The sequence below is a fragment of the Pseudorca crassidens genome, chromosome 6 (assembly GCF_039906515.1).
Source record: "Pseudorca crassidens isolate mPseCra1 chromosome 6, mPseCra1.hap1, whole genome shotgun sequence".
In the NCBI taxonomy this organism is placed as follows: domain Eukaryota; kingdom Metazoa; phylum Chordata; class Mammalia; order Artiodactyla; family Delphinidae; genus Pseudorca; species Pseudorca crassidens.
Genome location: NC_090301.1, coordinates 118125899 through 118148832, shown reverse-complemented (window position 1 = coordinate 118148832; position 22934 = coordinate 118125899). Strand labels below are relative to the sequence as shown.

Below are 22934 nucleotides of genomic sequence, written 5' to 3'. Positions count from 1 at the left end.
TTAAAGTGATTCCCAGACAGTTGGCCAAGAGTGTCTGTGGGATCTTAGGTGAATAACAAAGAGCCATAACAGGGCCTGAGAGCTCCATGTTTCCTTCTAAGAGTGGAAGAAGCTGCTGCAGCTTCTGCTCTGATCCTTCCAGGACTTGGGTACAGGGAGAAGGTGCCGCTCAGCGGAGTGCCCTGGTGGGGGTGGGGGAGGGCTCAGGCTGCCCGCAGAGGAAGGCAGCATGACAGAGTATAATGGATGAGGCCCCAAGCTTTGCATCAGCCAGGCCTGGATTCCAACCCATGCCGCATCTCTTACTGTGAAATAGCACTAACGAAAGTGTGTTTTCCATTGGGCTGTCATGAAAATGCTCACGTCAGAAGCTGCTCTTATTATGCAAACCCTCCCATGATGCAGAGTGCAGGCAAGATTCTCCACCTTCAGTGGGAGACGCAGGCTCAGGGGCCTGGGGAGTGGGTGCAGTGCCCCTTGTGGGTAAAATCATGTTTTGTCACCCATATTCTTGCTTAGTCAATAATCACTAGCCTGGCAGTGGTGGGGTCGGGTGGCGGGGCTCCCAGTTTATAACTGAGGGAGAAGAGCCAACATCTCCATGAAGCCAAGCAGAAAACTCAGTGGTAAGACAGCCTCAGAGTCAGGCACCCTAAGATCTGGAGTCAGGGAAGATGGAAGTATAAAATCAGGAAGAGGCAGCCAATTAATCGGGGTCACCTGACCACCACACCCAGATGGAACCTTTCTGGAAGGCCAGACTTGCTGGTGGCCTTCAAGTGGCATTTATATGGCATCAGGTAGCAGAGCCCCTGCCTGCACTGACCCACCATCTGTGAAAAGGAAATCAGCTCCGAGGCTGGATGGATTGGAAGGGCCAGGATATAGGAGTTGCTTGTGCCAGGGCTGCTGACAAGCATCAAGGAAACTCCAAAGGTCGAAGGTCCAGAGTCCAAGGCTCAGGAGGTGGCATGGCCCAGCTCTCTGGCCAGAGCTCCTGAGCCTCTACCACATCCTAGACCTGGACTCCAGGGACACGCGCCTACAGAGCCCTCCCTCGCCCTCCAAGACTTCACCTGCTCGGTTCCCTCTCTCTGGACTTGCCTTCCTCTCCCCACGTGGCTAAGCTCTACTCATCCTCTAAGACTCAGCTCGAGCTCTTCCATCACTCCTGCACTGCCTACCTTTTGCTAACCCCACCAGGGGCCGCTGTGAACTTGAAGGATTTGGGTCAAGTCGCATTTGTTTTAAAAAATCAATCCGTTGACCACTTGTTCAATGAAAACTGAGAGGGCTTGCCCCTGGTGTAGGTGTCTAACATGGTTCTGGGGTGAAGGCATCCGGGTTGTCTAACTCAAGTGTGACCTTCTGCTCTGGCAGTGACTGTCCACAGACATCCTTGGAAGATACACAGCCCTTTCTCACAGCCCTGCACTGGCCACAATACCTCCTGGCCTGCACCTGGCTTTCTAAATGGCATGTGACACTTCTCCATGCAAAACCCACAGCACGGTGTGCCTGACACCATCTGGCAACAGTCCATCTACCTATCTCCTGCACCGGCCTGCACATCTGAAGGCAGGAACCAGGTCTTAGGCATCATGGGGGGTCCAGCACCTAACACAGTGGACCAGACTTTCTAGACCATCGTAGGTGCCTGGACTTAGTGACTAGAAAACACACAGTTCTTTATAAAGTAGACCACACTGGTATGATGGTGTATAACCTAGACTAAATTGGCGTTAGCAGTTTATAACCTTGACTAGGATGGTTTATGAGCTAGTCTCTGTGAGTTGGGTAACCGTGGGTCACCCCTCTCGGCCTGAGCCCCCTTGGGAGAATGTGCAAGAAGGGTTTCTCGACAGCTGTTGTCCAAATCCAGAGCCCTGACCCTTGGGACCTCATGCAGGTCAGTGGGAGAGAGAGGGCATTACGAGGACCCCTGGAATGCAGGCCAGGAGACAGTGCGGCCGAGGCGTCCCCTGCTCTCCTCTTTGACGGTGGAGGTTTGGTCATGGCATTCAAAGCCCCTCAGGGACCCTGGGCAGAGAAAAACAGCCCCAGAGCCTTGGACTCAAAGGGTTCCAGCAGAGGAAAGTGTCCTTTTTAATCCAGGTGCATCAGGGGCCAGAACACAGGAGACCCTCTGCCTGCTTCTGGTGGACCTGCTGGGAGGTAGTCTTCCTCTCTGTCCATCCTTGACACCCAGCAACTCCACCTGCCCGCCTACCCACGCCCTCTGTTACCTGTGTCCCCCTTGCTTCCTTTCACACCTTCGGCTCCTGGACTCCCGGGCCTCCCTGATGGTCCTGGACGACAGATAACATGGAGGGTGTAAGGTCTGGGCTGGGTGGATCTTCAGACATCACTCCCCACGCCCAGCACGGGACCCAGGACCTCACCTATTGGCCCAGTGGGACCAGCGCTGCCAGGCTCACCCTTGGCACCCGGGGATCCCGCAGCTCCTGGAAAGCCTGGAAGACCCTTGGCTCCGGGTTGTCCTGAAAGTTAAGTCATGAATGAAAGGCTGGGAGTGGTTGGCCCCTTCAACACACCTCTTCTCTGCAGCGGCACAGGCATCTCTTAACACCTCATATGTTCCCTGGGCAGCTTAACCTCTAGGAGCCTTGAACTAGCCCTATGAGTGGGAGGAAAATTACAGTCTCAGCAATTGATTAATTTTTTCCATTCACTGCTGCAGAATTTGAGGTTTACGGACTTACTAGGAACTCTGGGTGTGAGCATCCTGCTTCATACCCCTGGGTGGCAGGGTGGAAGGAAGCTCTAAAAAAGAATATCAGGTAGGCCTGCCTTCCAAAGCTTCTCTGTTCCTCTTAGGACAGGCCAGGTTTTACAAAACTCCAGAAATAAGAAATAAGACACAGTAGAGTCAGGTCCTGAACTTGACTCTGCCCAGGGACGGCGGTAGCTGGAATGATGCCGATTCCCACAACGCTTACCTTGATCTCCTTTGAGTCCAGGAATTCCAGCCACACCTAAAATACAGAAGGACTTTTAAGGATTTTTTTCCCCTCTAGCTCAGCCCGCCGGACAAAAAGGGAATAACCACAGGACCACAGACCTGACTGTGCAGACTCCTACCTGGGGAACCGGGCATCCCTGAGTCACCTTTCTGCCCCCGGGCTCCAGGGGGTCCCATGACCCCCATGTCTCCTTTCATGCCTATGTCTCCTTTTCTTCCTGAAAAACCAAGGGATTGTGGCCAGACATGGGAGGAGGGCAAACCCGGCTGCCACGTCCATCTCTGACACATCCTGTCCCACCCAAATTCCAAACTCAGACTCCTTGAACTCCTACTGGTGCCCAGAAGTGGAAGATACAATGGCTGCCCGCAAGGAGCACACCACCTTGCCCAGAGGCCAGACATAAACTCATGAAAAATGGATGAGGTGACCTGGCCCGGCGGATGCGCAGCGGAAGGTCCCAGAAACCGGGCTCTCAGGGCCCTGGTTAGTGACCTGGTCCCTGGAGGAGGGACCACAGCCCAGGCTCATGCAGCACTGCCTGGTTTACTTCAGTGTGTGAATTTGGGGAATTACTGTTTCAAACTTCCCAAACTGAAATCTGAATATTCCAGAAATCAGATCCCAAGGGCTGAGGACAGAAGCTTTGAGGCACTGCTGGAGAGGAAAACATTGCAGCAGCACTTATCCCCCTAGCGGTTCAGAGCCTGGCTTTCCTGGTGGCCAAGGTTTCAGAGTTCCCACCTGTCATCAGCATTCCGGGCTCGCCCCAGTCTCTCCTCTCCTGGTTCTCCGTGTCTCCCTCTCCTTTCTGCCACTGCTCAGCGCATATCAATCGAGGGAGGCTCCTCCCTAGGCAGGGCTCAGCAACCCCTGCCCAAACCTGCCAGCCTCCCCGCACAGGGCCTGCTCATCGGGGCCCACTGGCTTAGGAAGGCAGCCAGGTCCCACCATCAGCAGAGTTCCACCCCAAGCAACTCCCTCAGGGGCTGGGACCAGCTTGTTGGGATGGAATTTGGTTAAAGAGCTCCACTCCATTATTTTCAAGATTTCAGAGCTGGAGAGGACTCAGAAGGGGGCCAGCCTCCTCTCTAGTGATTTAGGAAAAGTAGACAAAGTGGTCTGGAGTGGAGGGAAAGAAGCAACTGTCATACAGAACTCTCTGGGTCTAAGGTTTGAGTGACATTAGGTGCAAGGCTTGGGAATTAGCTTCTCTGAGGCGGTTTGGATACTTGAAGAATAATTATTCCTTGATGGAAGACAGAAGAGCCATAAAGAACATGTTTACAATTCAAGTCCCTTACAACAGACTGAGGTGCAAACAGCAAACAAGTGTTTGGTCATTCAGAGCATCCACCGTGAGTGGAAGGGCCAAATGGCGCTCCTTTCTTCTTTTTTTTTTAACATCTTTATTGGAGTATAATTGCTTTACAATGGTGTGTTAGTTTCTGCTTTATAACAAAGTGAATCATTTATATATATACATATGTTCCCATATCTCCTCCCTCTTGCATCTCCCTCCCTCCCACCCTCCCTATCCCACTCCTCCAGGCGGTCACAAAGCACAGAGCCGATCTCCCTGTGTTATGTGGCTGCTTCCCACTAGCTATCTACCTTATGTTTGGTAGTGTATATATGTCCATGCCTCTCTCTCGCCCTGTCACAGCTCCCCCTTCCCCCTACCCATATCCTCAAGTCCGTTCTCCAGTAGGTCTGTGTCTATTCCTGTCTTACCCCTAGGTCCTTCATGACAAATGGTCCTTCTTAAACAAGGCTAGGAATTATTTCCCTGGAGGAATTTGTTGGTGCCCTATGGCTCTGGGCCAGCCAGGGCCATCACGCTAAGGCAATTGTGTGGCTCTCTGAGGTTTCTTTCTTTCTTTTCCTTATTTTTTGGCTGCCCCACGCGGTTTGCGAGATCTTAGTTCCCCGACCAGGGACTGAACGCAGGCCCTCTGCAGTGAGAGCACGGAGTCCTAACCACTGGACCGCCAGAGGATTCCCTGTATGAGGTTTCTTGAGACTGGTCTGGGCCTGAGTCTGTATTGCTATGACTTCCGTGTCTCTCTCAAAAGTTACAACCTTGGGAAGCAAAGCAGTACCGGTGAAAGGACCAGAGTCTGGAGGCTCCTGAGGAATCACAGCTGCGTCTGACTTCAGAACCTGCCCGTCATCACAGCTAAAGATGGAGTGAGGGAAATAGATGTGTCCCCTGGAACCTCATCAATGTGGCTTTACCCATCTGCTGGGGCAAAGAGCAGAAAACCTCAGTGCCGCTGGGGCGGGTCCCACTTGGTCCGCTAGCCCCGTCCGCTGACAGTGGATTGGGCAAGCAGTGGGTAAGAGAGATCTGGTGACCTTGGGAAAAGAAATTTGGGAAGAGGAGGGGTAGGTTAGAGTCCTGATTTCTGAAGAAGTGAAACTGATCATTTCTGCTCGCCAGCCACATTGCTTCCAGGCCTGAGTCTGGGCGTGGCGATGGGTGAGAGTGATGGGTGGATGGGAAGTGATGGGTGGATGGGAAGCAGTGTGGCTCAGACTCCACAGGCAAAAGCCTGGCTGTCATCCCCTCTCTGGGGCTGGCAGGGTCACCTTGAGAAAGTCTGGGCCATAGAGAAATGCGGAGGGCTACCTTTGGAGTCATCCTCACAGGTCAACTGTCCAACCACCTGCCTGGTGCAAGGATCCCCCTTCAGTCCCACCAAGGAAAATTCTGCAGCCCCTGTTCCCCACACCCCCCATCTACCCGTTTCATCGTGCGGCAGCCCAAGTCTTAACTATTCCTCCCTTACCTCAGCATAATTGGTTCTCCAGAAACTTTGCCCGTTGGCCTCCATTCTTCTGTGGGGTACCACTGAGAGCAAGTCTATTTTCTCTTCCACAGGAACCTCTCTAATATTGGAGGACGGCTGACACATCCCTATAAGGGCTCCCTCTTCCCGATGGCAAGCACCCTCCGTTTCTTCTAATGTAAATATTTCCTACATGCCAGGTATAGCATCACAATCTTGTCTTATATTCCTGTTGTAATCAATCCTCATTGAAGGTTGCTATTATTATCCCCCTTTTGTAGGTGAGTACATTGAGGCTCGGAGAGGTTACACAGCTAGAGCTGTATTAGAACCCAGGTCTGTCTGATCTTAGAACTGAAGTCCTTCCCTTTCTACTTTACAGGATCACTAACACTACCTACCACGTAGCAGAGTTTGAACACACGATCTCCAACCCTTATAGCTGTCCTGCAAAGCATGTATAATTTAATTATTATGATTTTAATGTAATTGCCATTCTTTGCTGAAAGGAAGAGGTTAAACCTCAACAGGCCAAGTAACGTGTCTAGTTACACAGGTGAGCAGGGATGGCGACCAAGGCTCCTGGTTCCACAGCCTCATTCCCCTGCTGCGCCCAGAGCCACCCTGAGGGTGGTCTCTTGCCAAGAGACCAGGAGCACACGAGGTGCTCAGTCACAACCAGAGCGCTCGGGCCGTGCTTCTCAGAGCCTGTCCCCTCCATGTCCAGGGTCAGAACCCTCCATGATCTCTAAAACACAGACCTGCATTTTAAACAAGCGCCTCAAATGGTTCTTATCCATGACCCACAGCTTGAGAGGCACTACTCTAGAGAGAGCGCTGGCCATCGAGGGAAGATTCTAGATGCTTAAAGTCCTCCTTCTGGAATCAGCCCCTTAGCCCTCACTGCCAGCGGTCTCCCCTCCTTCCCCAGGCCCCCCTCAGGCCCCATTTCGGTCCCTCACCTTCTGCTCTGAGCTCCCAGCACTGCCTGCGTCCCCACTGGCCACACGTTGTACCTGGCAGGAAATTCTTCCCCCTCTCACTTTGCTCTTAGCTTTTCCATTCCTGTCCTTTGCTCACCGGGACAAAAGGGACCACAGCTGTGCCCCTGGGATGCCTGGTGACCCTCCACCCTCTGAGTGACCCTGCCCCACTCTGGCTCTGAAGGTTGAGTGAGCGTGTGTGAGTGAGTTTGTGGCTGGGCGGTGAGTGCGTGTGAGTGCGTGTGTGGGCATGTATGCATGTGAGTGTATGTGCACATGTGAGCACATGCACGAGTATGCTGGTGCATGTGTGATTGTGTTGCATAAATATGTGTGCACACGTGTGTGTGAGCCCGTGGGTGTTTGAGTGCCTGTGTGTGTCCCTAAACTCTCCTTCTACTCGTCCTCCCCCTGAAAACCTCCCCGGAAAAACCCTGCTGGTGACCTAGAACACTAGGTTGTTTGGGATTCCCCCTTCTCTTAAAGTCCTTCCAAAAAATTAGTTACTCGAAAATGAGTTTCCCTTTATCAAGTTTCCCTTCTGTAACTGGTGGTGTTTTTCATTCTGTCTCAGTGACCTGGAGGCTGAGAGGATCTTGGTTTGTTTATTTCCCCCTTTCTTGCAAATCCTCTCATTTCGCTTTTTCCTCCAGTAACGTTTGTCTTTGCACCTTTACAGCTCAGCAGCCTCAACCCCTCCAGGGATTGGAGGTTTGAGAGTCTAAGTGAAGAGCAGAGCGGACTGTAACAGTGATGGAGGCCCCCTACCCCCGGGGGCAGCCAAGCCCTCACATTCTCTGACCCAGCTATGCCGTGGCGATTTGTAAGGCAGCTGGGCAGGTTAAGGCCACAACCTAAAAGGGAGAGACAATCATGTGCTTTGAATCGTTATTTTAACCTCCTAGTAACCCTCTGAGGCACTCTTGTCCCCATTTTACAGACAAAGAAACTGAGACTCAGAAAGGTAAGGGAATGCTTCCGAAGTCACAGAGCCAGTCTATGGTGAAGGCAGATGCGTCAGACTCTGGAGTCTGGACCAAAGAGCTTGACTCTTCCCGGTGAGGCTCACAGGTTTGTACTCTGAGCACCAAGGAGGGGCTTGGAGTGTCCACACCCCTCCAGCCACACCTAGGTGTCTTCCCCGGGATGCAGGTACTTCCCAGTAACCCAGCCCATCTAGGGTCTCACTTCAGGTGACCTCCCTCACATACAGACCCCACCGGGTGTTCAGACTCTGGGGATGGCGTGTGTGCCTGCGGACCCCTGCAGCTGCTCCGAGACAGCCTTCTGTGCACACTGGAGCACACACCCAGCCCCTGCTCACCTGCCTCTCCCTTGATTCCTGGTGGACCTTGGGGTCCTGGGGGGCCTGGAAAGGAGAAGGAATTCAGAACGTAGCCTGCACAAAGGAGGAGAGAAAGGATTATGGGGTCTATAGACAGAGGCAGGTTTCTGCGGCTCCATCTCGTCCGGGGCCCCCGTCTCCACTGGTGGCCCTGGCAGACGGGGGAGGCGAGGGCCCCTTTGGACCTGGAAGACTTGAGGAGAAGGGGCAGAGGCACCAATGCCCCAACCAGCAAGGGGGGGGCAATGCCACTCACACCATCATTCACTTAACGAGTGTCACTGAGCACCGAGGACCAGCCAAACTGTGTGGAAGGGACACAAGAAAAGACAGAGCTCCTTCCTCCAAGGAGCTCATGGCCCAACAAGCAAAACACAGCCGTGCAGATGGTGATTCCCGAGGGAGGCTGAGTTCGAGCGGCAGCAGTGCCACTTGAGCTGGGTGACCCTGGGCACACCCTCTCATTGTTTGGGGCATCAGCTCTCTCATCAGTGAAATGGGGTTCATATACCAGTTATGCAGGGCTGTCCTGAGGCTGCCACATGGAGACCAGCACGGAAAGCACACCCGTGCTCTGATAAATGGTACCCATCACTGCTGCCACTTACGTCAGATCTCTCCCTTGCCAGGGCTGCTCTGCGGACCACAGCCTCCCAAAGACTCGGGTGGCCGGGACAGGGCTCCTTGTCTGGCCTTGGTCCATTCTGGTTGCTATAACAACACACCGCAGACCGGGGTGGGAGGACCTTAAACATCAGAAATTCACTTCTCCCACTGCCGGATGCTGGAAGCCCAAGATCAGGGGACGGCCTGGCTGGGTTCTGGGGAAGGTCTTCTGGGCTGCAGACTGCAGCCTCTCGCTATGTCCTCACATGGTGGGAGGAGCCAGGGCTCTCTCCTCTATAAGGACAGGCCCGCTGTCCTCTCCCCTCGAAGGTCCAGGCACTGGCCAGCCTGGCTTGGTGCCCACTGGTACTCTCTCCAGCCACAGACCGGTATTAGTTTGCTGCTTGGGAGTGGTCCTGGAAATCGCCCTGGGCTCTGTCCTGCACACTCTGGATCAGTCTGAGGGCTCTGCGACTCAGACCCGGCCTTTGGCTGGTTGCTGCAGACCTTGGCCCTTGGAGATCACACTCGTCCGGACAGCATCCTTGGTTCCTAGGTCCCTGACCCCACTGTCTCCTGGAGAGCTGTCTGCAGCCACCCAGGGTGCCTGTAACTTCATGCCCTCCCCATACGGCCTTCACCCCCTGTCTTGGCCTCCACACTCTCATACGAGGCCAGAGAACGGGATTCAGGTCCAAAGGCCCCTTGGTCTGCCCACGAGACGCTCCCCCTTTCCCGTCCTCTCTGGGGAGTCCCAGCCCAGGGGGTAGGGGCCAACCTGGGATCCGAGTAAAGTTGTCCACCAGTCGTAGTAGGTGCTCCTGCCTGGTGCGGACGCGGATGAGCTGGGCCTGCAGGAGATGCTCGGGGACCAGCGTTTGATTGTTGTAGGGCGTCTCCAGGGCCTGGAGCCGCTTCTGCAGATTCAGAACTGGACACCCCACCGCCACACCTGCAGCATCCTTTTAGGGACTTCATTAAAGTCCTAGGCACTTGAGCATAACCCTGACATTCTGTGTCACATGTGCATAACTCTGCGTCCTGAACAGGTAAGCACGTGTTTAGTGTACTGTGCGGACTTAGAGTGAGCACACAGAACTTTGTCTGTGTCTTGCATGCGTGCACTCCACACTCAGATATGACGTTACACGACCACAGAACGTACCTACACCCTGTATAACCACTGCGCCCACGAATAACCTGCATGCAGTTAGGAGCTTTGTGCATGCTTGGACATGAAAGTGTGGCCGCTAATGTGCTGATCTGGCCTAATCATGTGTAACTTTCATAAGCGTGTGACGTGTGTTTATGACAATTGGCCACACGGCGTTCTTGAGGGACTTCACTATCTGCTGATGGAATTGCTTCATGGCCTCACCATTTGGATTGGGAGCACTTTGAAAGTCAAATCACGTTCAAATGAAACACTCTGACCAACAAAGGTACTTCCCATTCAGAGGCAGGGAATCCTTGATGTGAGAGGCACGAGGCACATCCTTGTGAGATCACTGCATGTTTCACTGCTTCAGACACACACAGCCTCACACATGTGGTCCCTCTCTCTCTACCTCCCTCCCTCACTCTTGCTGTCTCTCTCTCTCTCTCTCTCTCACACACACACACACACACACACACACATGCAACACACAATCCCCTTTCTGCTTCCCCCTCTTCTCCCCCCACCATGCAGACCACCCAGGGACTGAGAACTCTCTCCCAGCAGATAGGGAGCAGTGGCCCCAAGGGCTCTCCTGTGAACCTGTGCCTTGTGTCGGGCCGGGCCACACTGTCACCCCAGGAGGGACCAGACAGGACCCAGATGCTTTACCTTGCACCACCAGCAGCCCAGCACCTGCGGTGAGCAGAATCAGGTAGATGAACAGCAAGACCGTGAAGCAGTTTATCCCATTCCTCTTCTTGGGCTTTGGATCTGAAACACAACCCAGGCAGACGGCTGCTGCTGCAGAGGGCAGAGAGCAGGGGCCCCCAGCCTGTGCCCGAATCCCCTCTGTATGAGCAGGGGGCTGCCCATGAGGTCCCACGAGGGGAAAGACACAAAGGCCCACAACCCCCAGATCATCTTCCCCTTGATTCTCCTTGCCACAAGGCAAGGAGTGCCATTGTCAGCCCCTCACTTATGTGGCCAGGCGAAAAACCCCTGTGCACACATCCTTAGTTGGAAGGGCGCAGTCCTGTCAGCCTTTCTCCCCGTCAAAGCCCCAGCACGGAACCTGCCACAGGGGTCACTCAATAGATGTACATCAGAGAAATTGATGAATTAGCATATTTCAATTTCAAAATTCTGGGAGGAGGATGATTGTTCCTGTTTTACAAACAATGAGTGGGGTTTGGAACAGTCGAGAAAACCTGTTAGGTTATAAGACAAGAGCTGGAAATCACGTCCAGGCCTTTGTTTTCTTTTTAATTACAAAGGTAAAACGTGCTTAATATAATTCCTCAAACAATATGGAGAGCATTTCAAGGATTAATAATCTTATAATTAATCCCCTGAGGTCCTAACCCGCTGAGGTAAGTTTTGTTAACATTCTGGGTTGTGGCCTTCCTTCCATCTCCCCTTCCTCTCAGAAACTTTCAAACTCACATCCTCTTAGATAGACTTGTTTTTTTTTCCTTTTAATTTTACTCTAATGACATCATGTTATAATTACATATTACAGTACATATCAATTATAGCACATGCGTTTTCTGCAGTGAAGGAGTTTTCCATGGACTTCCCTCTAGTTTTCTCAGTAGAGAGAGATTTAACTGTTCTCTTTAATAGTTGCCTCGTATTCCTTGAAGACACGTGGTTATGCTCAGTCTAGCACAGGGTGTTCCCCCACCCCCATGCACCCCTGGAATCTAGGCCCACACAGCAACCTGAGTGAGTTCTCCAACACAAAACCTGCTCCTGTCACTCTCTTGCCCTCAGCCCTTCAGCTCACTGCCCTCAGGACAAACAGCTCCTCCTCCTGGTTCATGTAGCCTGGCCTCCAGCCAGCTCTCCTACGGCCACACCTCCATACCTCACCTCCCCGCTGACACTGACCAATGGTCAGGCCAGACCACTGTGGTTACACCCTTGTGACTTCAGGCAGAGTATCTCCTCTGAATACCCAACCTCCCTTCCTTCTTTCTGCATAACTAATTCGTACTCATCCTTTGGGAGCACAGTAGACCTTTTCCTGCTCCAAGATAGATTCTCAGACTCCCCTCGGCTGGGTGGGACCTCGCTCTGCTTCCCCACATCACTGTATTTTTATCCACTGTGGCCCTGAGCACCTGAACTGTATATATGTTTCAGTATCCTCCATATGGCCTGGAAGTTTCTTAGGCTGTGTTCCAGCACCAACATGGTGTGCTGGAAAGATGGTGACGGGATAGATGAATGGATGAATGAGTGGTTTGGGTGCTGAACGTGTACAGAGTTGAACATTTTGAAGTGTTGGGAGAGCATCAGGAATGCAACTTAAGACCTCAGGTGTCCATATAGTCATGATGGTGAAGATGGATAACATACAGAGGAAGCCTCACATTTAATAGAAGATGGTGGATGGTGAATACTATCTCATAGACAGCAACCAAATATGATGAAACATAGCATGCGATGGGAATAGAAAGATAAATTATGCTTCAGAGACACAGGTACCATAGAGGTCAGAGGTGGAGGTGAAGGCCAGCATGGAAGATAAAGATATTTTCAAATTACATGGTAGCACCATGGTGCAAGGCATTTGAGTAAGGATGATGAGAGGAAAACAGACATGGTAGTGTGATGGGAGTAGTTCAAGCCCAGAATGCTTTTTAATTCAGAGCTATCACCTGGCATAGAGGCAAGGTATTTTAGAAACTGGGAACTTCAAATCTGTGAGCTTTGTCTAACTCACTCTATACAAAGCAGAGGATCTGATAAATTTTTTACCCTTATGTTGATCATTTCATCTCTTAGTGGTTAGAATAAACTGTCACGGAAATATCTACTCTTGTTTGGGGTTGACCAATGAGCAAGAGTTGCTTGAGATGAGAGAATTAAAAAAAAAAAAAAAGCTTCAGGTGAATAAGAATGAGCTTACCTGGAGTAAATAAACTATGGTTATTCTGGGTAGAGATTTTAGGGAAGCAGGTTTTAGAAATCTGACAGCTCTATTGTCTGACTCACAGTGAAAATATGGCTCCAGAGAGAAATAAAATTTCAATTCCATAAAAGAGCTCAGTGAAGAAAAAAGATTGCACACAAATTTTAGGGTTCCCAGGCCTTCCATCTCCCAGCCCCTCACCAAGTGGCAGAATATGGCTTGGTAGGTATACTTCTCTCCTACTGTAACACTAGTGGAAATCAAGTGGGAGCCCCTCTCCCCACATTCCCAGCACTGAGCTACTGGTGAGGCCCAGGGAAGTGGTCTCTGTCCTGTGGGTTTGAGGTCTCCCACCCTCTACTTAGTAGCACTGGGCAATGTAGAGCAATGTCCTCTGCCCCTACAGGCAGCACAAGCAAGAGGCAAGAACACCAATAGCACAGGGAACAAAACAGACTAGAATAGCATAGTCAGGGCTCTGAAAATTAAATTGTGATTGGAACCATAGCCCACAAAATGAACCAGAATCTACCTAATAAATCTAAATAGTTTATGTAAGAAACGTAAACCTAAAATCATTGAGATGACACAAATGTTGGAATTATTCAATAAGGATTTTAAAGCAGCCATCAAAAAATGCTTTAATGAGTAATTACAAATAAAACTTTTTTTTTAAATGTCACAAAATAGAAGATATATAAAAGAACCAAATGGAAATTGTATAATTTCAAAACACAAAAAAAATTTTTTAAACGTCACCACACTGGCTCAATAGTGTAATAAATACAATAAAGGAAAGAATCACTAATTCTTTCAGTGACTGATAGATAGATAGAACTAAATGATAGAACAATAGAAATTGCCCAATCTGAAAAACAGAGAAAATCATCAACAAAAACAACAACAAATAAACAGAGCCTATGAGACAGGTGGATCAATAAAAAAGAAAAAAAAACACATAATACTTATATCATTGAAGTCACAGAAAAAGCGTGAAGCTGAAAAAATAATCAAAGAAATAATGGTAGCTGAAAATTTCTCAAATTTGGGGAAGACATAAACCTACAGATCCAAGAAGTTGGGCAAATCCCAAACATGGTACATTCAAAGAAATCCATACCAAGACACATAGGCAAAAATCTGAAAAATCTAGACATAAAGAAAATTTAAAATCTGAAGAAAAAGAAAAAATTTTGAAAGCAGCCAGAGAAAAATGACACATTACCTATAAAGGGATACCAATTTGGAATGTCAGCAGATTTTTCATCTGAAACCATGGAGATCAGCTAGAAGTGGCACAATATTTTTTGTGTGATGAAAGAAATGAATTGTCAACCATGAATGCATGCTTTAGCAAGGTATGGGAAATAGAGATTCTCAGATGAAGGAAAACTAATAGAAGTTATTGCTAGTAAACCTACATTTAAAGAATGGCTAAAGGAAGTTCTTCAAATAGAATGTTAATGATAGTAAGAGAAGGCTTGGCACTTCCGAAAGGAAGAACAAGAAAAAGGAAAGAAGAATGGGTAAAATACAGGGCTATATATTCAACCATACTTCTCCTCATGATTTTAAAAAATCACATTTGATGGTTGAAACAAAAATTATGATGCTGTCTGATGTGGTTCTCAGTGTATGCAGAGGAAATACCTCAGGCAATTCATTTTAAAAAGTGAAGAAGAGAAAAATCTGAAAGTGAAATCAAGAAAACACTCCCATTTACCATTGCAACAAAAAGAATAAAATATCTAGGAATAAACCTACCTAAGGAGACAAAAGACCTGTATGCAGAAAATTATAAGACACTGATGAAAGAAATTAAAGATGATACAAATAGATGGAGAGATATACCATGTTCTTGGATTGGAAGAATCAACATTGTGAAAATGACTCTACTACCCAAAGCAATCTATAGATTCAATGCAATCCCTATCAAACTACCACTGGCATTTTTCACAGAACTAGAACAAAAAATTTCGCAATTTGTATGGAAACACAAAAGACCCCGAATAGCCAAAGCAATCTTGAGAACGAAAAAAGGAGCTGGAGGAATCAGGCTCCCTGACTTCAGTCTATACCTCAAAGCTACAGTAACCAAGACAGTATGGTACTGGCACAAAAACAGAAAGATAGATCAATCGAACAGGATAGAAAGCCCAGAGATAAACTCACATACATATGGACACCTTATCTTTGATAAAGGTGGCAGGAATGTACAGTGGAGAAAGGACAGCCTCTTCAATAAGTGGTGCTGGGAAAACTGGACAGGTACATGTAAAAGTATGAGATTAGATCACTCCCTAACACCATACACAAAAATAAGCTCAAAATGGATTAAAGACCTAAATATAAGGCCAGAAACTATCAAACTCTTAGAGGAAAACATAGGCAGAACACTCTATGACATAAATCACAGCAAGATCTTTTCTGACCCACCTCCTAGAGTAATGGAAATAAAAACAAAAATAAACAAATGGGACCTAATGAAACTTCAAAGCTTTTGCACAGCAAAGGAAACCATAAACAAGACCAAAAGACAACCCTCAGAATGGGAGAAAATATTTGCAAATGAAGCAACCGACAAAGGATTAATCTCCAAAATTTACAAGCAGCTCATGCAGCTCAATAACAAAAAAACAAACAACCCAATCCAAAAATGGGCAGAAGACCTAAATAGACATTTCTCCAAAGAAGATATACAGACTGCCAACAAACACATGAAAAAATGCTCAACATCATTAATCATTAGAGAAATGCAAATCAAAACTACAATGAGTTATCATCTCACACCAGTCAGAATGGCCATCATCAAAAAATCTAGAAACAATAAATGCTGGAGAGGGTGTGGAGAAAAGGGAACACTCTTGCACTGTTGGTGGGAATGTGAATTGGTACAGCCACTATGGAGAACAGTATGGAGGTTCCTTAAAAAACTACAAATAGAACTACCATATGACCCAGCAATCCCATTACTAGGCATATACCCTGAGAAAACCATAATTCAAAAAGAGTCATGTACCAAAATGTTCATTGCAGCTCTATTCACAATAGCCTGGAGATGGAAACAACCTAAGTGCCCATCATCGGATGAATGGATAAAGAAGATGTGGCACATATATACAATGGAATATTACTCAGCCATAAAAAGAAACGAAATTGAGCTATTTGTAATGAGGTGGATAGACCTAGAGTCTGTCATACAGAGTGAAGTAAGTCAGAAAGAAAAAGACAAATACCATATGCTAACACATATATATGGAATTTAAGAAAAAAAAGTGTCATGAAGAACCTAGGGGTAAGGCAGGAATAAAGACGCAGACCTCCTAGAAAATGGACTTGAGGTTATGGGGAGGGGGAAGGGTGAGCTGTGACAGGGCGAGAGAGTCATGGACACATACACACTAACAAACGTAGTAAGGTAGATAGCTAGTGGGAAGCAGCCACATGGCACAGGGATATTGGCTCGGTGCTTTGTGACAGCCTGGAGGGGTGGGTTATGGAGGGTGGGAGGGAGGGAGACACAAGAGGGAAGACATATGGGAACATATGTATATGTATAACTGATTCACTTTGTTATAAAGCAGAAACTAACACACCATTGTAAAGCAATTATACCCCAATAAAGATGTTAAAAAAAAAAAGTGAAAATGATAAAAGGACATAAATGGAAATAAGATTTCTACACTTTACTCAAAGTAATAAAATGTTGATACCAGTAGACTGTGATATGTTATGTATGTATATTGTAATGCCCAGAGAAACCACTAAATAAACTATTCAAAGAGTTGCACCACAAAAATCTTATAAATAATTAAAAATAGAATTCAAAAAATGTGCTCAAGTAACCCATAGGAAGGTAAGAAAAGAGAAACAGATGAATGGGAAACAGAAGAAACAGAGAAAATACAAAATAGGATGGCAGATTTAAGCCTGACATACCTATAATTACTTTCATGTAAATAGTCTAAATATACCAAGTAAAGGGTAGAAATTGGCAAAGTGAATGAAAAAGCATGACCCAATTGTAAGCTGTCTATAAGAAACCAAACAGTAGAGCTTCTATTCACATGAGACAGAATTGATACAACTGAAAGGAGAAATGGACAAATCCCAATTATAATTGGGGACATTAATACCCCATTCTCAGCAATTGATAGAAAATCAGCAAAGGTATAGAAGAACTGCACACCACCACCAACAAACAGGATCTAATTAACATTTATAGAATACTCCATGCAACAACAGAAGAATACACATTCTTTCCATGCATACATGGAATATTTACTAAGACCATATCCTGGGTCATAAAACAAACCTCAACAAAATGTAAAAGAAATTAAATTTTACAGATGTTCTCTGACAATAATGGAATAAAAATAGAAATTAATAACATACAGGCAGAAAAATGTCCAAACCCTTGGAAATTTTTTTAAAACTTCTAAATAATGCATGGGTCATAGAGAAAGTCTCAAAGAAAAAAAAAATTTTTCACAGAACTGAATGAAAGTGGAAATACAACATACCAAATTATGGGCTACATCTAAAGCAGCACTGGAAGGGAAATTTACAGCACTAAAATCTTACATTACAAATGAGGAAAGATCTCAAATCAGTAAACTAAGTTCTTACCTCAAGAAACCAGGAAAGAAGAGTAAAATAACCCTAAACAACCAGGAAAAAAAAGAAATAATAAACACCAGAGCAGAAATCAATGAGACTTAAAATAAGGATACAAAAGAGAAAATAAAAAACAAAAATCTGGTTCTTTAGTGGCATGGACATATATACACTACCAAACATAAAATAGATAGCTAGTGGGAAGCAGCCGCATAGCACAGGGAGATCAGCTCGGTGCTTTGTGACCACCTAGAGGGGTGGGATAGGGAGGGTGGGAGGGAGGGAGATGCAAGAGGGAAGAGATATGGGAACATATGTATATGTATAACTGATTCATTTTGTTATAAAGCAGAAACGAACACACCATTGTAAAGCAATTATACTCCAATAAAGATGTAAAAAAAAATCCGGTTCTTTGAATAAAATCAATGAAATTTATAAAGCTCTAGCAAGACGGACAAAGATAAAAAGAAAGAAGACACAAATCACCAATATCAATAATAAAACAGGGTATATCACCACAGATGCTGCAGCCATTAAAAACAAAATAAGAAAATACTACCACTAACTATGCTCACAACTTAGAAGGAACGAAACAGTTCCTCAAAAGTCACATACTACAAACACTCAACCAAGATGAAACAGATAATATAAACATCTATGCCCCTTAAATAAATTTAATTCGTAATTTAAAATCTCCTATAAAAGAAATATCCACGTCCAGATGATTTTATTGAAATTTCCTAACAAACCTTTAAAAAAAGAATTAGCACCAAGTTCAAACAATCTCTTATGGATAACAGAAGAGTAGAGGACACTTCCTAACTCATTTTATGTGATAAGTATTACCCTAATATGGAAACCAGACAAAGGCAGTACAAAAAGAAAACTAAAGATCAATATTTCTCAAGAAATTTGGTACAAAAATTCTCAACAAAATAGCAGTAACCCGTATCAAGCAATGCATCAAAAGGATTTACAGGGGCTTCCCTGGTGGCACAGTGGTTGAGAGTCTGCCTGCCGATGCAGGGGACACAGGTTCGAGCCCTGGTCTGGGAGGATCCCACATGCCGCAGAGCAACTGGGCCCGTGAGCCACAAATACTGAGCCCGCACGTTTGGAGCCATGCTTCGCAATGAGAAGCCATGACAGTGAGAGGCCCGTGCACCACGATGAAGAGTGGCCCCCGCTCGCCACAACTGGAGAAAGCTCTCACACAGAAACGAAGACCCAACACAGCCAAAAGTAAATACGTAAATAAATAAGTTTATTTTTTTTAAAAAAAGGATTTACATACCATGACTAAATGGGATTTCCAGGTATACAAGACTGGTTCAATATTAGAAAATCAATGTAATCCACATATCAATAGGCTAAAGAAGAAAAATCATATAATCATATAGTTGATGCAGAAAGAGCACTTAACAAAATGTAATTCATAATAAATTGTCATAATTATCACTCTCGTAATAACAAATTTATAATAAACCTGTCAGCAAACTAAAAAAGAAGAGAACATCCTCAAGTTAAAAAAAAAAAAAAAGAGAGAATCAACAAGCTATCTAAAGCTTACAGTCAGTCTTAATGGCAAGACAGAAAACTTTCCTCCTTAGGTTGGGAACAAGGCAAGGATGTCTGTTCTCACTCTCTTTTTCTGTATACAACTGGAAAACAAGTGCAAATCGAAATTTAAAACACAATGGTGGGACACATTGGCGCAGTGGTTAAGAATCTGCCTGCCAATGCAGGGGACATGAGTTTGAACCCTGGTCTGGGAAGATCTCACATGCCGTGGAGCAACTAAGCCCGTGCACCACAACTACTGAGCCTGCACTCTAGAGCCCGCGAGCCAAAACTACTGAGCCAGCGTGCCACAACTGCTGAAGCCCTTGAGCCAAGAACCCATGCTCCACAATGAAGAGTAGCCCCCCCTCACCGCAACTAGAGACAGCCTACATGCAGCAACGAAGACCCAACACAGCCAAAAAAATATAAATCAAATACATAAATTTATATTAAAAAATGGCATTTACAATTGCTCCAGAGAAAATGAAATATTTAGATATTAAATTTAACAAAATGTATACAGGATCTGTATGCTGAAAGTTACAAAATCCTCATTAAAAAAAAAAGACCTAAATAAATGCAGAAACATACCATGTTCACAGATTGTAAGACTGAACATAAAGATGGAAAGATGTCAATTTTCAAACTGATCTAGAGGTGTAATATAATGCCTACAAAATCCCAGCAAGGTTTTCAATGATATAAATTTATACCAAAATGTATATGGAAAGGCACAAGCCCCAGAATAGCTAAAATCATCTTGAAAAAGAATAACTTATGAGAAATAATGTTACCTGATGTTCAGAATTACAGTAAATCTACATTATCAAGACAGTGTGGGATTGGTGCAGGGATAGACATGCAGATTAATGGGACAGAATAAAGAACACAGAAATAGACGCACACAAGTATGCCCAACTGATTTTTGACAAAGATGCAAAAGTAATTTACTGGAGGAAGAAGAGACTGTTCAGCAGATGGTGTTGAAGCAATTGGGCATCCATAAGCAAAACACACAAACCTTGACCTAAACTTCACATCTTATTAAAAAATCAACACAAAATGAACCATGATATTGTCATGTAAAACTGTAAAACTCTTAGAATTAAGCATAGGAGACATCTTTGGGACCCAGTGCTAAGTGAAAATTCTCAGACTTGACACCAAAAGCACAATCCATAAAAGGAAAAATCAATAAATTGGACCTCAATAGAATTAAATACTTTCGCTTTGCAAAAGACCTTGTTAAGAGGAGGAAATGACAAATTACAGACTGAGAGAGAATATTTACAAATGATGTATCTGGCAAAGGACTTGTATCTTGAGTATATAATAAATTCGCAAAACGTTTAGTTTTAGTTTAGATTAGTCAAAAACCAAACGATCCAATTAAAACGCTGGCAAAAGTCACGAAGAGACATTTCACTGAGGAGGGTGTACCAACAGCAAATGAACACATGAAAAGATATTAGCTATTAGGAACGTCATTAGCTATTAGGAAAATACAAATTAAAATTACAATGAGGTATCACTCTCACGTGTCTATCCAAATGGCTAAAATAAAAATAGTAATAATATCCATTGCTGGCAAGGATTGTGAATCAGTTGTACGCTGCTGGTGGGAATGTAAAATGGTGCATCCACGCTGGAGAAACAGATCAGCTGCTTCTTGTGATACTAAACATATATTTAGAGTCCAGCCATTGTACTTTCGGGCATTTATCCCAGGGAAATGAAAACTTGTGCTTACACAAAAACTTTTATGTAAATGGTCATAGCAGCTTTATTGGTAATAGCCCCAAACTGGAAAAACAACCTAAATGTCTTTCAATGGGTGAACGGTTAAACCGACTGTGTACATTCATATCATAGAATAATACTCATTAATAATACTCATTAATAAAAGAACCAACTACGGATACATACAACAACTTGGATGGATCTCGAGGGAATTATGCTATGCGAAAAAAAGCCAGTCTTTAAAAAGTTACAGGCTGTGTAATTCTATTTATATAACTTTCTTTAAATAGCAAAATTATAGAAAGGAGGAACTGATTAGTGGTTGCTGGGGGATAGTGATGGCTGGGCGGGGAGAGAGGGTATGTGCGTCTATGAAAAAGTATCATGTGGGAGATTTTTGTGGTGATGGAACTGATCCATATCTTGATTTTGGTGGTGGTTACACAAGTATACGCATCTGATAAAATTGTAGAGAACTACATTCACACACACGAATGAGTGCGTGTAAAACTAAAGAAATCTAAGTAAGCTCTGTGGGTTGTACCAATTGTTTCCTGGTTGTCATATTGTACTAGAGCTATGCAAGATGTTATCATATTGTACTAGTTTCCTGGTTGTCATATTGTACTAGAGCTATGCAAGATGTTATCACTGGGGGAAAATGGGTGAAGGTCACAAAGACTTCCCTGTACATTTGTGTTTTGCAACTTTTGATTGCAAAAATTTACAATTATTTCACACAAAAAAAGTGAAGAAACACCTCTGGGTAAAGTCAGATTTTTACAATTTACAATTATTTAACAATAAAAAGTGAAAAAACACCTCTGGGTAAAGTCAGATTTTAAAAAAATTCTAAGAACTAGTGACACGACAAAAAATAAAGTCAGAACAATGACATGAAATGAAAGAAGTCATATCAGCAAGGCTGACCCTGCATAGACTCCAGGGTTAAGGTTTGTTAGGAGAATATTTAAAATTAACTTCAGAGCAGGAAGAAGGGACAGCTAGCTCTAATGTTGGGGCCAATGCTTAGTGTTAATTAAAACAAACAACAAAAAAACCCATAACTTTCTTTCATAATTTGTATTTTTGGGGGTCTTCTCTGTCAGGAAGGATGTTCTTCAAATAGAAATTGATGGGAAGAAATATCATGAAGAAATGTGTGAGACCTGAAATAGTTGAGGGCTTTGGGTGAGAGGGCCAGATTACATTCCACAGACGGGCAAAAGGTTGCCAATGTGGTAACAGAACTTGAGAAACCAGACACATCAGGAGACTGACAGGAAGACCTGAACCAGACAAATGCTCATATTTTCAAGAAGGTGAAAGGAGCGCATCCCAGAAAGATACGGTCCACAGGGACAAATGTGAATTCTCTCGTTCAGGCTCAAATGCTCCATTGTTGAAGGGGAGAGGGGCTGATACTGGTTCATAAGGGAAGACCTGGGGTTTTGTTGGACTTTCAGGGCAGCAAGAGCCAGCAGTCTGTGGCGCCTCTTCAGAAAACTAAAGCAAATCTTCAGCCTACAGAGAGCTAGGTAGGTAGATAGATAGATAGATAGGCAGATAGATGAATAGATAGATAGACAGGTAAACGAGGCTGGAGCCGTTTAGTGCTAAAGTAAGTAGATTCTTCATCTCAGTAAAGCCCTGAGTGCGTAACTGTGTTACAGAGCCTCACAGTGAGTGCTGTCCATGATGGCACTCATCTAGTAAGTTCCATATGTTCTTTGTATGAGGAGGTAGAAGCTGTGAATGCACTTAGGAAAGTGTCCCATCCAAACTGGAGCGATTTTGGTCTGGGGTTAGATTTTTACTTCGTGGTATCTATAACCCCAGTCAGAAATCTGGGATTCACCCTTGACCCTTGTAGCATCCTCACTTACCTTGTCCCCCCACTATAGTCCTACTGATTTGACTTTTTTAAAAAATATATTTATTTATTTATTTGGCTGTACCAGGTCTTAGTTGCAGCACGTGGGATCTTCGTTGCTGCATGTGGGATCTTGGCTGTGGCATGTGGGATCTAGTTCCTTGGCCTGGGATTGAACCCAGGCCCCCTGCATTGGAAGCATGGGATCTTAGCCACTGGACCACCAGGGAGGTCCCTGATTTGACTTCTAAAATTTCTCCAGAGCATTCTCTTTTCCTTCCACACACCCACTGCCTCACATCATCTCTCGCTGCCAAGCTCGTCTCTGTCCTCAGGGTTACTCTTTCCAACT

At 45.5% G+C, this 22934-nt stretch overlaps 1 protein-coding gene across 2 annotated transcripts in view; it reads right to left on the bottom strand.

Moving 5' to 3' along the window:
* Positions 1 to 22934, bottom strand: part of MARCO (macrophage receptor with collagenous structure) — a 34827-nt gene that overhangs the window by 9683 nt on the left and 2210 nt on the right. The window contains exons 2-8 of one of the 2 annotated variants that reach the window (XM_067739906.1): positions 10539 to 10640; positions 9489 to 9641; positions 8084 to 8158; positions 3103 to 3201; positions 2961 to 2996; positions 2403 to 2501; positions 2247 to 2309 (exon numbers count right to left, since the gene is read on the bottom strand). In XM_067739906.1, coding sequence (XP_067596007.1) covers positions 2247 to 2309; positions 2403 to 2501; positions 2961 to 2996; positions 3103 to 3201; positions 8084 to 8158; positions 9489 to 9641; positions 10539 to 10640 — 627 coding nt within the window. The remainder of the gene's footprint in view (positions 1 to 2246; positions 2310 to 2402; positions 2502 to 2960; positions 2997 to 3102; positions 3202 to 8083; positions 8159 to 9488; positions 9642 to 10538; positions 10641 to 22934) is intronic. The other variant, XM_067739907.1, reaches the window with a different exon arrangement.